The 17749-nt window shown below is 37.3% G+C and overlaps 1 protein-coding gene across 3 annotated transcripts in view; it reads left to right on the forward strand.

Moving 5' to 3' along the window:
• Nucleotides 1–1856: 1856 nt before the first annotated feature.
• LOC139935292 (dynein axonemal heavy chain 5-like) overlaps nucleotides 1857–17749 on the forward strand; it is a 74631-nt gene continuing 58738 nt past the window's right edge. The window contains exons 1-12 of one of the 3 annotated variants that reach the window (XM_071929812.1): nucleotides 7628–7715; nucleotides 8980–9091; nucleotides 11482–11616; nucleotides 12105–12192; nucleotides 12704–12739; nucleotides 13543–13703; nucleotides 14283–14411; nucleotides 14800–15027; nucleotides 15413–15589; nucleotides 16185–16298; nucleotides 16844–16951; nucleotides 17360–17669. In XM_071929812.1, the coding sequence (XP_071785913.1) occupies nucleotides 12114–12192; nucleotides 12704–12739; nucleotides 13543–13703; nucleotides 14283–14411; nucleotides 14800–15027; nucleotides 15413–15589; nucleotides 16185–16298; nucleotides 16844–16951; nucleotides 17360–17669 (1342 nt within the window). In that variant the 5' untranslated portion in view covers nucleotides 7628–7715; nucleotides 8980–9091; nucleotides 11482–11616; nucleotides 12105–12113. Of the gene's footprint in view, nucleotides 2209–7627; nucleotides 7716–8825; nucleotides 9092–11481; nucleotides 11617–12104; nucleotides 12193–12703; nucleotides 12740–13542; nucleotides 13704–14282; nucleotides 14412–14799; nucleotides 15028–15412; nucleotides 15590–16184; nucleotides 16299–16843; nucleotides 16952–17359; nucleotides 17670–17749 lie in introns of those variants that run through there. The other 2 variants (XM_071929810.1, XM_071929811.1) reach the window with 2 other exon arrangements.

Raw genomic sequence — 17749 nt, forward strand, 5'->3', positions numbered from 1 at the left:
ACGAATATCGATTTGAAGAGCTGTATCACGTGAAAAACGAAGAGTCTTTTTCATGTTGTATCTATAGGCCTAGCTTAATACCCCCCCCCCCCCCCAGAACCCAAATAAAATGCGGGCAGATTTCCCTGGGACACCGGTGTCCTAGGAAAATCGGTCCCTTTGAGTAACGTAACTTACCTCCTTCTTGGGGAAGTGACGGGATTATATCAACAAATCGGAACAAATCATAGGTAGTAGATTAATTGCAGATAGTTAGCGTCATCGACCGCTCATTGATGATAAACAAAGTGCACGTGCTGCGCACAACTATCAGCCAATGATAGCGTGCACGTTTCATCAAATATGGCGGTCAATGACGTCATGTGCATTCCATCTAATACCATGAACAAACCAAGGCATATGCAGCCAACAAGGTGAATAACTGAACTGGCGTAAATTGGGCTCAAGACCCACCATCACCTTTACAGTTTGTCTTTGGACTCCGTTGATGAACCAAGTGTGAAATCGAACCTTAGACCAGTGCCTCGTAGTTCAAGTACCCCGGAGATTATGTTCACAATCCCAATAATGGAGCATTAACACGGGCTGCTGATGGAGGATGGTTCAAAAGAGGGCGCTATCGGTAAAAGTTGGTACACAGTTCGCCATATGTGTGGTAACAAAATCTCCGCCGGGATAGAATCCTGCTACAACGGCAAGTTGCTAAAACTAGCTAAAATCAACATAAGTATGCTGACCAGAAAAAGGTTACCAGCCAAAATACTATGTCACATGTATAAATGTTGACTCAGTGGTATCCTGCTATGTTTTGCTAAGCACAAAACTGTAAGCAAAATTGTCTACTTATTTTATAAGTAGCAGCTCTATGAAATTGGGCCCTGGGAATGGTATTTTGGAAGGAACAGCCAGGGGACCGCCTTCAGGCAGGGGATGCTTAATAATAAATAATCAAATCATAAGTAAGCCACAAGGAAGGTTTTAGTTTGGGTTTGAACAACAGAAAAATGGACTTGAACCAACGACCTCCGGATTAACGTACCAGCGCTCTACCAAATCCAGGCCTTTGATGGCGCCTAAGTAAAACAAAAAATAGTATTAAGAAACTCATTATCTTTGTTTGGGCACCGTGGTTTGGGGGCACCAGTTATATAGAAGCCATAATATCAGTTAGCTGCCGTGTGGCCCCAAAATCTTGTTATTATTCTGATGACGGGGGAAAGGATATATCTGAAAGGTTGAACCGCATGCATGTGGAAAATGATCCTCTACGTCTCGGGCAAAAACAGACAGCACAAAAGCGCAGTAGCGCCCTCTTGTTCACAACACTATGACGAACACCCTGTGTGCTATGGTAAAACTACTTTGGGGATGAGTGGTTTCAATGTTGATGTTTTTAATTTTTACAGTAAGAGGGACGCTGATGGGCGTAGTATTAAACCACGTAGGGGGGCCTACCCGTTATATCACCCGAATTAAAAATTAACAGACGAATCAATGCAGATTAATTATTTATTGCACACCCGTCAATGCAAACTTATCTACCTGTTGTTGGGATTGAGTGGTTAGACTCGTCCATTATATTTCAGATGAAAAGCAGAATTAGTTATTTAAAACAATATATACAAGCACATGATAAAAACCTTCTACATAGTTTACAACAGGAAAAAAATGATTTGTAATAACTCAGCTCTGATGTGAACAAACAATTATTTATTTCTAATGACATTCACATTGTGCGCAAGTTGTTTCGGAAACGTTGATCAATGCTCCCCTACTGTAGAAAATGGTATAGCCTTATCTTATGCAAATGACTCTCCGTCTCATAGGTGATTTTGTACACACAATTCAGGAATTAGCCAAAATGGCCGCTGGATGGGTAACGTACGGAAAACTTCTAGTTAACAAAAATAACTTTACAAACGTCCCGCAAAATGACATTTAGTTCTATAAAACACTGTAGTTAGCATTGTAGGCAGTCTTAATACCACATATTGTGCTCTGAAAGAGCTGTTACTTTTTTTACGAGAGCGGGATATTTAGGGCCTTGTGATGGCCGATGTTGAACCGGCAAAGACGGCGGTGAACGGGCCGACTGCTGGGGGACACCGACTGAAGGCAACATCGAAGCGGAACCCGGGCAGTGCAGACCCCAAGAATAAATCACGTCTTGCGGCATTGGCTCCGGGAGAAAACCTGAAGGAACGACAGGTATGTAGATTATGGATTTATGCATTTGTAATAAAAATTTGGAAAGGTTGCTGAATTATGTGGTATTTTATTTTACAGTACAGTGTTTACTTCTGTTCTGTCTTATTAAAATGTATTGGTGATTGACTTGTAGAAAATGGTAAATTGACATTACAAGTTAAATTTAAATTTTATCAATTTTATTGATAATTTATTTTACTCCTAGATGCAAATCAATTACAATAACCCTGCTTGATTGGCCCTTAATTAATTGATCTATCATAATTAAATTAAATAATGGTTTGTTTTTAAACATTAAAGGCAGTGGACACTATTGGTAATTACTCAAAAAAATTATTAGCACAAAACCTTCCTTGGTAACGGGGAGAGGTTGATGGTATAAAACATTGTGAGGATCGGCTCCCTCTAAAGTGCCATAGTTTTCGAGAAAGAAGTAATTTTCCACGAGTTTGATTTCAAGACCTCAAGTTTAGAACTTGAGGTCTCAAAACCAACCATCTAAACGCACACAACTTCGTGTGACAAGGGTGTTTTTTCTGTCATTATTTTCTCGCAAGTTCGACGACCAATTGAGCTCAAATTTTCACAGGTTTGTTATTTTATGCATATGTTGAGATACACTAACTGTGAGGGCTAGTCTTTGACTATTACCAATAGTGTCCACTGCCTTTAAAAAAAAAAAAGGGTTTGGCTGTGCTTTGCTCTATTGGGGCTGTGTTAAATATTGCTTTCTCTCTCTTATAAGTCATATCAATCTTATAATATTTATAGTTGTAATGGCGACTATAATAAATAAGACCGATTGTTAAAAGAGAGCTATAACAGCCGGCCCAAACAGCATGAAGGTGGGCCAAATGGATGTACCTGGCACCGGCACTGTTTAACTGTAATTAAATTTCAATTTTAAAGTTTTAAAGTCACGTTCTGTGAAACGGATAAAAAATTGTGTATTTGCCACTGCCCCCCCCCCCAATTTTTTTCAACATGCATGCAATCGACAACAAATACTCAAACTTTGAAATAATAATGTCTGATGTAACTGACTGAGGCTGAAATGCTGAAATATTTAATTTAATTTATGAAAACAAGAACTCGCATTGTAAGAGAGGCACTAAAGCCCATCCTAAGATTTATTTTAACTGATAATTCTAGCTAGGGCTAGTGTCAGTGTCACTTTAAATATGTGCCCCAAATATACGGTTTTCCCCAAATAGAACTCCAGTTTGTAAAGCAGTCTTATTCCTGTAATACGATCTGCAATCCTACAATGACTGTAATTACCCTTTTGGGAGAAGGCTTACAATCGCCACAACTCCAAATATACAATGGTTTTAGCTCATGTATCACTGAACTATCATTGGAATAGAAAGGTGAAGAAATAAACAAGTTCAAGTTTCACACTCTATACTACTGCTGCACTAAACACGTACGGAAGAATAAAAGAATCGCACACATATTGAATGCTGAATTAGTCACCTGATCGTGTGTAGACCTTACTAGCGCTTCCTTCAGGATAATAGATGTTTGTTGAGTATGGAGTGTGCACTAGCAACCTGGGCCCAATTTCATAGAGCTGCTAAGCACAAAAAATTGCTTAGCATGAAATTTCCTCTTTGATAATAACGGGATTACCAACCAAATTTCCATTTGTTGGACTTTGTTTGTTACTGGTATTCAGCTGTTCTTTGCTTGTCCTGGAAATCATGTGGAAATTTGGTTGGTAATCCTGTTTTTATCAAGGGAGAAATTTCTTGCTATTTAAGTTTTCATGCTTAGCAGCGCTATGAAAGTGGGCCCTGTGCAATATAGGTCTACAATTGTACATCAAATAAGAATGGTGAAGAAGTTCAAGTTTCACACTCAATACTACTTTGCACTAAACACAAGGAAGAATAAATAAAAGAATCGCACACATAATGAATGCTGAATTAGTCATCTGATTGTATCTGTAGACCTTTCTAGCATTTCCCTCAGGATAGTGTGTTTGTAGTTGATTAGGAATATACAGTAGAGTGTACTAGTACAGTAGGGTGGCCGAGTGATTTAAGTCATCAGAGTGTGGGTTCGAATCCCGATAATGACACTTGTATCCTTGAGCAAGATGCTAAACTATAATTGCTTCTCTTCACCCAGGGGATTTATGGGTACCTGTGAGGGCGGAGGACGGTTCTTGTGAACTATTTAGCTTAGTGCGCTACATTGGCAGCACAAGCTGTAAGCCCTATTACTTTAAAAATATTGTTTTTATATTGTTACCCTTCACTGTGTGAGTATGATGTTACAACTGTTGATATTTCAAAGGTGGCCGCCAAGTCACCACTTTCTTTATGTCGTTACAATTTCTTTAAATATAGTAAAGTTTAATGAGAATATGCGCAGACAAAATTTGTCTTTTAGAAAAAAAAAGAAAAACAAAAGAAAAAAAAGAAGAAGAAGATGCAGCCTCAAAAAAGGATGAGAGAGGGGACAATCAAGTAAAAAGAAGAAGTTAATCTCATTGAACTGTGTCCTAAGGCTCCATTTTTGTAGCAAAAAAAAAGTATGCCAAGAGGTGAGCTCGTATGTAGAAAAACGACGACGGAAGAGTTAGAACAAAAACCAACAGACCATTACCCCAAGCTCGCCCTCAGAAAATGCATTGTGATCGCCAGCTGCTCTCCAGTGATTTGTATATATGATCGTCGCTGCCTGGTTGATAAAATTTTCACCGCTGTCAAACCATGATTAAACATGGAATCGAATGTTCATAAAACGATTTCCTATGGATTTAAGAAAGAAGTTGTATTAAACCAGCAGGATATCTAGTCAAAGAAGAACCATCTCAGATCGATGGCAAGCTGTGGCCAACAGAGAAATTTGTTCTTGTTTCTCGACAATATTGTTCTTTTCAGAGTTTATTTAGAAAATGGAACATACTTTGAATAAAAGCATGTGAGTGTATAAAAAAATTGCTGTTTTTACTGGTGCTGGCACGGGTGATCATTGTTCATTTGATGTTGGGATGCTCAAACACCTTCTGTCGACCTTTCTCTATGCTCTATCGACCTACACGTACAATGTAAAGTTGTACTCTATGGTTACAATGTACCAGTAGTTTTGGTCCATTGAAGTGAATTCGTGTTTACGTTGTAATATTACAAAGCCCGTATTTGCTGAAAATTAAATCAGGCATGAAACTTGATTCTCAGCCAGTCCGTAAGTAAAGAAGGTTTTAATTATCCATGCTTTCTTTGCTCACTCTTGTTAGGTATTGTTTCATTGTCCTTTGCTCTTACTTTACAAACGGGTTGCTGGTGGTGTGAACAAGTTGTTTTTTTCTGTCGCTGTTTTATTTCACATGTGTGAGAAGTCACAACAGTTGTGCAAGTAGAAGTACATGTAGTTCTTTCATTTTGCTTTGACTGGGAAGTTGGATATTAAGTCTTTCTATTGGGATGAAAAATCTGCCAACAAATGAGGGAGATTGTGAGGTAAGTTTTACAGAATAAGTTTTGAATTTCAGAAAGTTGATTTTTGAGTACGGATTGTACTGGGAATCAAGAAGTGTAACAATTTAGAGTGCAGCAGGATGCAAGAAGATAAAGGCTTAGCTTTTCTCATCAGGCACGATATTCTTCCCACTTTTGTCTGATTTCTGATTTGTTTTGATTTCAGAAAAATCACATGAGTTTGTTTTAAATCTGCCTGAATAGTTCACTGCGTAGGTCAGCACTTGTACTAAAAAAATTTCCTACCTTTTTCAAAGGGCCAAATTTCATGCCTGTCTCATTATAAAAGTAAAAAAAAAAAGTAATGACTTTTTTTTTAAAGCGATGTCTTATGAATACAGTAAGTTACTTTTTTTTCATTTTGAAAAGTGTTGAAACAGCTTTGAACTCAAAACAAATTTAACTTAGGAAAGAAGTTGAAGTGATTTTTGGATGTGATTGATCTGTACAGTGATTGTTGTGTTGTGATAGGAGCTGTTTTGATTGAACCTGGCAAGGCAGATTAGAATCTCTGTACTATACTGTGTAAATCTACCAGCTTCATGCCCCTCACTTTTGTTGTTGGTAACCAAGGTTACCAGTGCTAATCTTGCACAGACTATTTTAACATCAGCTTAAAAAGTTCAATCTGCTGATTTAGGATTACAGTTTTATGGTCAATGAGATGAATCTTTTTAGGAACTGGTAGAGCTTGAATGGTTTAAATCTTGACCACTGAATGCTCCATGACTACCCAGTTGAGTGTATTTAGTGCTTTTGTTGTTGCTGTCACGTAGCTGTGAAGCTGGCGATTGTGTACATTGGAAGATTATATGGTGGATCACATGTCTTCACTGGTGCTAAAATGGTCTTAAATTCGCCTGAGGGGCCTTGGTTTTTGTTGCTTGATTATTTACTAATTCAGGCCTGAATGCATCGTTTTTGAAAATGGCTAGGGCAATAAGGCATTTTCTCCTTGGTTATGATTTTAGAGCACCCTATGCGGAAATTATAAATTTCTACTGGAGCATTTCAAGGGCATTAACTAGGGGGCATCCAGGCAATCACTTTCGTTTAACTTCATTATTAAGAACTGTTAGAAATAAGTCTTGTGAGTTGATATACATTATGATTTTAGAAAATCTTAAAATGTTTGTAATATTAATAGCAAGACCCCCACGATGAGAGAAGCCAGGTCCTTGCTCCAAAACCCCCAGTTAACAATTTTTTGATACGCCGCTTGGTTCTGTTAACAATTGGTAAAGTTTAGTAACTTATTTGCAGGTTGCAATTGCAAACTAACATCTGTGATGCATTGTCACAAATAAGTTTACCATAATGATCTATTTTCACACTGTATCTCTTATCCTTATGGAACACAGCCCTAGGGAAGCCCGGGATGTTCGTTTACCCAAAGGTTATCCCGGCGCACTTTCACACTACGGCCATAATATTGTTCCATGGGGTTCCAGTTGCACGTTTCAAGACTACCCCAGGGTTTTACCACTTGCCCCTATTTTTTTAAACAAAAATCGAAAAATAATAAGTAGTAACAAAAAGGATGCAGCCCCCAAAAAGGATGCGGGCGGGGACGGTCAACTGTTTTTTTTTTTTCGGGGGGGGGGGGGGGGCCTAAAGTGTTGTTGAAACTCTCCTCCAACCTCAACCATACTTCAACACAGTTTTGCATTTCTTTTAAGACTGACTTCTTGACTACTTCTTTTAAAAAAACCTTACATAGCACTGATGCTTATGTTAATATTTAACTAAGGGCACACAACAGCTTGCTGTTTACACAAGTTGATGAAGCGCATCCAAGTGGTGGGATTAGAATATTGAGATGGAGTGAGAAACACCTCATCTTATTGGAGCTTGCAGTTTCCAAGGGAGGCATTATACATAAACAGCTTGCTGTTCATTTATGCCAACATGCTGTGTAGTATTTATTGAGGAATACGTGGCTTCATGGATGTAACTGGGTGAGAGATGGCTTCATTTACGCAGGCTTTATCATTGAACAGCGAGAGAGCCAAGAGAAATGTAATGTTGTATTAAAATGATCTTGTATTTTTTTTTTAAAGTGAAGGTACACGTTTGGTTATTACTCAAAACAAATATTAGCTTTAAAACTGACTTGGTAACGAGCATTGGAGAGCTGTTGATAGTATAAAACACTGTGGGAAACGACTTCCTCTGAAGTAACATAGTTTTTGAGAAAAAAGTAATTTCTCACTAAAATAATAAAAGACTAGCTAGAAGTCTTTTATTCCTATCTGAAAGCACACAAATTCGTCCAACAAGGGTGTTTTTTCTTTCATCATTTTCTCGCAACTTTGATGACCGATTGAGCCCAAATTTTCACAGGTTTCTTATTTTATGCTTATGATGGGATACACCAAGTGAGAACACTGGTCTTTTAGAATTACCAAACGTGTACAGTGCCTTTAAATGTATATGTCTGTGATTTGCATTACAGACTGTTAATCAAGTTTTCTTCACGTTTGTCAACCTTGGTGATTTATTGTCATGAACAGAACTTTAGGAATCACTTCCAATCCTAACTTATATACTGTGTTTTTAAACTGTTGGGCATTCTGGACTAAATTTTCGGAAGTTTTAAAAAGCCCCAAAATGCTGATGTGAAACGAGGTCTTTGGAATGCTTTCTACTTGGTGTTTAAAGACACTGAACACTATTAGCAATTGTCAAAGACCAGTCTTCTCACTTGGAGTACATGTATCTCAACAATGCATAAAATAACAAATCTGTGAAAATTTGAGCTCAATTCGTTGTCAAAGTTGTGAGATATCAATGAAAGAAAAAAACCACCTTGTCACACGAAGTCGTTTGCATTTAGATGGTTTGTTTCGAGACCCCAAATTCTAAATCTGAGGTCTCAAAATCAAATTCGGGGAAAATTACTTTTTTCTCAAAAACTATTTCACTTCAGAGGGAGCTGTTTCTCACAATGTTTTATACTATCAACCTCTCCCCATTACTTGAAATCAAGAAAGGTTTTATGGTAATAAATATTTTGATTAATTACCAATAGTGTCCACTGCCTTTGAGGAACTTTGAAGTTCTTGATTTTCTTGTTATTCACAATGAGCATATGGGCGTAGCCAGAGATGTCACCATTTGTCCAGAGGCAATTTTAGAACTAACTGTACCTTCTTGTTTATGGTTGCAATCGGACTGGTTGGGCTACAAAACAATATGCACTCTACATTGTCTGTGAAGTCCTTGTTTTGTACACGTGTGCTCGTTTAACTAAAGCACTTTGAAATGCTTGTTTGTCTAACAGGCTTTGTATGGGAGGATTCCATAGCAACAGTGCTTGCATGTATTTCAGGCTCCTGTGAGGATGCAATGCAGGAAACAAACACCAGGAGTTTTAAAGGCAGTGGACACTGTTGGTAATTAATCAAAACATGTTAGCATAAAACTTACTTGGTGACGAGCAATGGAGAGCTGTTGATGGTATAAGACATTGTGAGAAATAGCTCGCTCTGAAGTAACATAGTTTTTGAGTAAGAGGTAATTTCTCACTCAAATATAAAAAAATACCTCAGGTCCGAAGAATTTTTAAGGCATCTGAAATCATACAAATTTGTGCTTTCATTATTCTCTTGCAACTTCGATGACCAATTGAGCCCAAATTTTTACAGAATTTGTTACTTTATGCTTATGTTGGGATACACCAAGTGAGAGTACTAGTCTTTCACAATATTATAAAACGTGCCCGGTGCCTTTAAGACAAGGTTTGGGAAATGAAGTACTATATTATTAATACAAACTTTGCAATGTTTGCAATAATATGGCAAACATGTACATGTACATGTACTATACACATACAGTGTATTATGTATAATACACGTAAGCACTAGGAAGTCATAAATTAATTATAATTTTATCCCGCTAAGTTCCACCAATACAAATATCAAAGCAAACATTAACCTGTTCTGCACACACTTGTGTATTGTAAAGAGCTGCGACAGAGCTCTGCTCCGTCAATTGTCTTTAATTGCATGCTCTATAATTGGCTTCTGGTTGCTAAGCAGCAACTGTTTACTTTTAGTTGACGAATGAGTGTGATGTTGATGTCATAGATTAATGATTGAAAAGTTGCTTGAAAATGAATGACTGATTGTAGAAGTGAGTTTAGTTTTAGCTAATTTCAAACAGACAATATTTGGATAATGGAGTTAAAAATTATGAACTTGTGTACAGATATAATGTGTTCTTGCTGGCTGTATAAATTTTATACCCCATTTTAAAGGCACTGGACACCTTCAGTAATCTCACTTGGTGTATCTCAACATATACATAAAATAACAATAATAATAATAATAACAAATTCTTATATAGCGCATTTCACAATAACCGTATCAATGCTCTTTAGTGCCCTGGTCATAGGGCCAATAACATCCCTGTAATGTTTCTCAGCTCCCTGGGGAGTATACAGCCCTGAGCTGCCTGTAAGGCGCTTGTGGCTTTTTCATACACAATATCAACCTCTACCCTCGCAGGTACCCATTTATTCCCCTAGGTGAAGAGAAGCAATTATAGTAAAGTATCTTGCTCTTGTACCTTTGACTGTTGGACTCAATTGGTCATCAAAGTTGCAAGAGAATAATAAAAGAATAATAAAAGAAACAACACCATTGTTGCACAAATTTGTGTGCTTTCAGTTGCATTATCAAAGGCCTGAAGTTTTTCAGTGTTTGAGTGAGAACTTTCCTCTTTCTCAAAAAACTACATTACTTCATAGGGAGCCATTTCTCACATTGTTGTATACTATCAACAGCTCACCATTGCTTGTCACCAAGTAAGATTTTTTATGCTAACAATTATTTTGAGTAATTATCAATAGTTTCCAGTGCCTTTAATACTGTTTGATAGGTACTCTAAGCTTGGGAAACTGTTTATAATGGAGCCTATTTCAGTAGCAGTTGCCGAGCATCAATGAACAACAAGCAAGAATCAAACATGTCTTATCGTACAATAAATCTTTTTGTGTTTGCTAATAATGATCACCTTGTGAACTTTCCAGAAGTATTGGTAGCACATAAAAAGTACATCGCTGATAACAGGTGTCTATTAAATTTACAAATACACCCAAATCCAATAAAATAGTTTACATGTGGGGCCCTGAAACAAAAATGGCAAACTTGATGGATTCAAAGCGTGGGTCTTTACGACAGCGTACTTCAAAGTTAATATTGTAACTCATGAACCAGGTGGCAATGTATACACAAGATAAATAATGCATAATTTAAGATGCCCTCAATATCATGTGTGTATGATGCTACAGAAAGTGCCCTGGAAATCAATAAATCTTTCCACGTTTGACGGCCATGAACTTATTTAAAAATATCCTCAAAGGTGGAAACTTTTACCCTGTTATGTTGAATTGAGTGTCCGCAATGCAAAATCTCCCCGATTGCAAGACGCAAAATGGCAGCTCCATGTAGTAAAATAAAGTAAGATGTGGTTTAGGTCTTTTCGTGCGACACCATTTGGTGCCAAATGTCCACAGAGCTGAGCTGCTGTAGTCTTTGAGAAGTGAGTAAAATTCATGTACAATGTTTTATCCAACTCTTCTGGAAACATTGCTCTTTGATTTTCATTTCGTTTTCTCAAAAACTTGACGACTAAAGAAGCTGAAACTTCAATGGGTAAATTATATATCTTACATCCTCATTCACATTGAGTAGAGATTCATGTCATGGCCCAAAACCTGATCTACAAAAAAGGACTCAATTAAACGCCTTTAACAAGTTTCCTCGTTTTGTCTTTATTACAGCAAAAGCTGAAAGAAGAGAAGGAAGCCAAACGAGCTCAGCTCGATGGCCGTCACCAGTTCATTATCGAGGCTACAGCCGGTTCGCTCTTCCTGGATGTCGCTGAAGTTGAAGATGCCATACTGGAAGGGAATAATGTAAGTAAATATTTATTGAAACCTCACCATACAATGCCTCAAATCACATTAAAAATATAAGTTTTTATTATTTGTTTGTATGAAGCAGCACATTTAGTTAGTATCTCAATTTAGACAGAGACCTCAAATGAATATTGATTTAATGCCAGTCATTAAGGTTGATTGGTCTAAACACCCAGCAATGATCTTAAAACAATTTCTTATTGGTTCATAGCAAATGATTGACAACATTCGTCTTATTTATATATACAGAAGATTATTTGGAATTGCTCTTTTTATTTATTTTGTCTCTAAATTTTCCTCTTTCTATTCTTTTTCTAAGTGGACCAGAATTTGTGTCTAGGGTCAGGCAGGTTGGGTTACTGGAAGCAACATTTCTTTTTTACACTTTAGGATTAATTTCTGCATACCTTCTATATAAAGAAAACAAATATTTCAATTAAATTGTTTTCAATTATTTGATTATGGAATGTTGTGCTTAATATTAGATTGAGAAGATGGATAAGTTCTTTGAGTCTGAAGCCTCCACCCACTTGATGTTCTTCTATCAAGAGGCTGAGATTGGATCAGAATCAGGTAAGCATCTCCCAGTGTTGTTGACCAGGGCCCAATTTCATAAAGCCTGTAAGCACAATAACTTGCTAAGCACAGAAAACGCTTGCTAAGTAAAATTAAGTTACCAGCCAAAATACTATACATTTACCATTGCTGTGACTGGTACCCCGCTCAGCAAAGAAATTTGTAAAGCAGATTTTTCTGCTAAACAGCTTTATGAAATTGGGCCCAGTTGACTTGAGTCGGTGAGTTGGACTCGAGTCAGTCTTGAGTTGTCAATTTCACTGACTTGTGACGTGACTTGACTTGGGGGAAAATGACTTGTGACTTGACTAGACTTGAGCAAAAATTACTTGGTTACAACACTGGCATTTCTTATGCTATTGGCGTACCTTTTTTTCAGAATTATTACTTGAATTTTACTTGGTGAGCCAGTTGTATAATAATTGACCGTCTCTTTGTGATTTTTGTTTTTGTGGCGACCAAATTTATACTGAATGGTTTCATTTCATCGTTTGTTTTCATTTTGAAGGTGGAAAGCACGCTTGGATACAAGACGGAGGAACTGGTAAGAAAGCTTTCACAACATTTTTCAATGCGTACCTAAGTTTCTAATCATGTAATGTAATCAAGTTTTTTAGTCCAGCTTTCCGATTTCCAAATAATCAAAATTTCTCCTTGTGACGGTATTTTCTGCATCAATGCACTGATGAGCATCCGTTTATTGTACACTATCAGACACAAGCATGAAAACTAATCGTAAATATTTGAAGTTGTTATCACCCCAAGAGCTGCCAAAACCACAAGTGGATTTTACTAAGGAGTTGGTCTCATAATTTAAACGTAGTCCCACATACCGTGCAGGAAAATACTGAATGTTAAAGCGCATTGAGCGTCACTGAGTGCAGATATGCGCGCTATTTAAGAAGCCCCTTTTATTATTGTTATTACTGTTATTAAAGGAACACGCTGCCTTGGATCGGTCGAGTTGGTCTAATAAAAGCGTTTGAAACCGTTTGTTATGAAATGCATATGGTTGGAACCATGTGTTAAAAGTAGAATATAATGATCCACACAAGTATCACTCGAAATTGCACGGTTTTCCTTTTACGTCGCAAACTATCACGGTCGGCCATTTATGGGAGTCAAAATGTTGACTCCCATAAATGGCCGACCGTGTTAGTCGACAGGGTAAAAAGAAAACCACGCAATTTCGAGGCATATTTGTGTAGATCATTGTATTCTACTTTTACAATATCTTTCTAACCATATACATTTTACAACAAACGGTTACAGAACGATTTTCAAAGACCAACTCGACCGATCCAAGGCAACGTGTTCCTTTAAAGTCATGTTAACTTGTTATTTTAGGAGAGCCATTGAGATTGGGCCCAGCTAGTGTGAAATCTGGCAAACCAGGCAAACCTAAGCTGTTTGTGACGGATGGAGTAGATGCACCACTCAGTGGGACCTGCGTTTTCTTCCTACGTGCTAATCCTAGCAAACCTATTGCACCAGAAAATGTCCACAAAGTAAGTCACTCCATCGTTGTCTATTTATTGAGATACTGTATATATATAAAGTTTTGTTGTCAGAGGTAACCTTGTTGATGTTTCCATAAGCTGTAGATTAAATGCTGATAAGTCATATTATCTTCAAGCGGGCTTGAATATTCGATTCTGATTGGTCGATCCATAGCAACAGGAAGTGTGATATAAACTTATATCGCACGGCCCATATCAAACCCTGCGCATTGTGTGTTCTAACTCAGTGTAGTGCGCTTTTATAAATAAGAAGTTAGTGTAAATTCAAAAGTGGCGCGTTGCTTGAAGATAAATTTGTTATCACACACGCACTCAATTTATAGAGACACATCACAGTTATTGCAATTGACATTTCAGATAATTTTGTGTGCATGTTCATTTATTCATGTATGTAAAATACTATAATAAGTAATGACAGACAAACGGCTGCAAGTAAATCAAAAATATAATAACAAAGTATGTACATTTTTTTACACATTTTTAGAGAGGTGAAAATAAAACGAAACTCTCAATATATGTTTGTAGGTATATTTAATTAATGTGGATGTGTTTGCTCTTTTTCATAAGGATGTGATTTTTACAACCCTGGCCAACAATGGAAGTGGACTTTTGCATGCAATAGAGAAATACCTGGCCGAGATCTTCATTCCATTCCTGAAGGGAAACACAAATGGTTGGGGACAACTGGACTCACAGGTAAGCTATATGTGATTCTTAAATGACGTTTTAACTCTAATCTTAACCCATCTCAAAACAGTTGTTAAAGACTGGAACTTATCATATCCATCACGGACAATAAAACCTAAAAGAGGCTTTATAATCCACCTCTAAAGCAACTTTAAAACTACGGTGCAACAAAAGTGACAGAATGACGATTAAACTGTGCAAGACAAATCGCGTATACCCAATCCGATTGTTCAGCGTTTCCTCTTGGTTTTGATTTCATTCACATTTGTGTTATTTTTTTTTGTCATTCTCTGAGCGCTTTGCAACCTCAGGCTGGTGTTATTATTATTACCCCCGGAAGTGATAAAAAGCTATTGAATGCGGCGCATTTTTTATTTGTTTGAATTTTGTTCTTTAGGAAAACCAAGGTACAAGGAAAGAGTTTGTCCAGTCTCTCGACTCCTTCGTCACCATTCTTAACGCTGCTCAAGACTCCTTAGAAGAGAGAGTGGAACTACGACGATGTGAAACTTACGATCTGAGCAAACTGACTACGGCGGGTGATTACATTACTGTCGCTAACAGTACGCAGGATCTGGAACTCATTGAGGGGATCATGGGAGTCTGGATCAAACAAATTGAACAAGTAAGATTTGGGCTTGATTTTAATAACTGGAAAGAATTAAGTTAATAGTAGGGAAAGTAGACTGTTTTAATACATATTTGGTTTTCGGTAACACCATGTGTGTATCTTCTTGCTGGGTAGATTACGTTCTTTTGAGAACTTGTCATGCCGGGGAGTAGATCTTTTGGAATTCGGGAGACTTCTCAGTTTTGAAAAGAACTGTCCTGCTTTTAACGACTACCTGGGTAGAAGTTAGAAACTCGGCCAGGACTACTACTTTTACTTTAGTGGATCAAGGGGTCTTGTCTTTAAAGACTTCACTGCTAGCTTTTACTAGCTTGCTCTAGTCATCGCCAGGAGGCTGTTTTACCAACAGCATTTATCATTGTCCTTTTTCTTTGAATAGGTGTTGACTGAAAGTGAACAAATGCGCAAGGAAGCAGATAACATAGGTCCTAGAGCTGAGCTGGAACACTGGAAGAAGCGTATGGCACGTTTCAATTATCTCTTGGAACAGTTGAAGAGTCCTAATGTAAAAGCTGTACTTGGCGTCCTTCAGGCTGGTAAGAGCCGATCCATCAAGGTTAGTACACTCTTCATTTTCAAGTTAATCTTATCTTTGGATTAGCTTTATTTAAAGACATTGGACACCTTTGGTAATTGTCAAAGACCAGAATTATCACTTGGTGTATCTCAGCATTATATGCATATAATAACAAATTTGTGAAAATTTAAACTCAGTTGGTCATCGAAGTTGCAAGAGAATAATGAAAGAAAAAACATCCTCGATACACAAATGTGTGCGCTTTCAGATGCCTAATAGAAGGCTTCAGGCCTGAAGTATTTTTCAAATTCAAATATTAAATTTAGTGCGAAATTAACTCTTCCTCAAAAACTACATTACTTCAGAGGGAGCCATTTCTCACAATGTTTTATACTATCAACAGCTATCCAACTGCTCGTTACTAAGTAAGTTTTTAGATACCAATTGTATCCAGTGCCTTTAAATGCATCCCACCTCTCAAGTCACTGTGGATTAGTTGGAATAATTTTTCTTTGAAATGTTTACCCACCCAAGAAAACTTTTCTTTAAAATCCAATTTGTATTTTTGTCGCTTAAAATAGTTTAGTTCATCGATTAACCTGTAAGGGATTACTATTTGATTTGATCTCAACAGACATGGATGGATCTTGATAGACGAATCACAGATGCTGCCAACGAAGCTAAGGATAATGTGAAGTTCTTGTATACGTTGGATAAATTCTGCGACCCATTGTACAACAGTGACCCTGTGAGTATCATTGTTCAGCCATGCAGTTGTGGAGTGCTCTAAAACGTTTAGCCTTTTTCAGGGCATTGAAATAGAAAGCAAGAGATTCAGAGATCAACGTACTATTTTTCGTACATGTAGATAGTTAGGTCAGGGATGTTCTCTCTCCTGTCTAAATAAAAAATCCTGTAATTTTTTTTAACCCCCCCCCCCCCCCCCCCGAAAAAAAGAAGAAGATTAAATTCATGGAAATATGAAGATAAAAACCATACAGGAAGCGACCAGGATTACTGAAAAGGGCTTTTAAAACCAAAGATAAATGTATGTGAGCAGGCCCATGCACCCGCAAGCTGTCACGCTCGCAAGCTTTCATGATTTACACTCACAGATCAGCTTTTTTTTTTTTTTTTTTACATCCCCATTTAGGTTGAATAGTTTTTCCTTGTCGATATTATTGCTTTGTGGTCTTGTTTCGGAAAAATATTATTTTAAATTTATTTTTAATTTAATAATAAAAAAAATTAAAAAATAAATGAAAAATTACAATGTTTTTATTTGAATTACAGATTGGAATGATTGAGACTATTCCTGGATTGATCAATGCCATCCGAATGATTCATAGTATCTCAAGATTCTACAATACCTCGGAGAGAATGACATCTCTCTTTGTCAAGGTAACCTTGCTTCTTGGTTTTGTTCTCCTCTTGATTTAATAAGGTTAATATAATAGTGGATGATACCCATGCCTACATCCTTACAGAATGTTAATAGATAAACCCTATATCAGCCCAAGAAGTAGGTTGCAACGTTCCCCACCTCACCTCACCTCACGTTCCCCACCCTCAAAGTGGCCATCTGGCATTGTGAGTGTGGCGATATCTCATACAAAATAAATAAATAAATAAATAAATAAATAAATAAAATAAATGTATCTGTTATTTGTCATATTTCTTCCAAATCAGTGGTTTGTGCCAAAGTGTTCTTGATCAGAAACCTGGTTGATTATATTCAAGAAAATCTACTTTTTTTTTGAAATAGTCACGTTGTATTTCATTTCGTAATTGTTAATTTAAACTTTGCAGGTTACCAACCAAATGATCACTTCATGCAAGGCTTACATTAGCGAGCGAGGTCTGATGAATGTTTGGGACCAGCCGACTGAAGAGTTGATTCCGAAACTGAAGTCTTGCATTCATCTGAACCACGAGTACCAACGTCACTTCCAACGTACCAAACAGAAGTTGGAGACGATGCCCAACGAGCGACAATTTGAGTTTTCTGAGATGTACATCTTCGGCAAGTTCGACACCTTCGAGAGGCGCTTACAGAAGATCATTGACATGTTTGACACAATGGAAATGTTTTCACATTTGACTGAGACACGTATTGAAGGTAAGTGTTGGCTGTCTGAGAGAGAGAGAGAGAGACAGACAGACATTATCTGTATCTGTATCTGTTTGGTACTGCACACA

The sequence above is a fragment of the Asterias amurensis genome, chromosome 3, assembly GCF_032118995.1.
Source record: "Asterias amurensis chromosome 3, ASM3211899v1".
Taxonomy (NCBI): domain Eukaryota; kingdom Metazoa; phylum Echinodermata; class Asteroidea; order Forcipulatida; family Asteriidae; genus Asterias; species Asterias amurensis.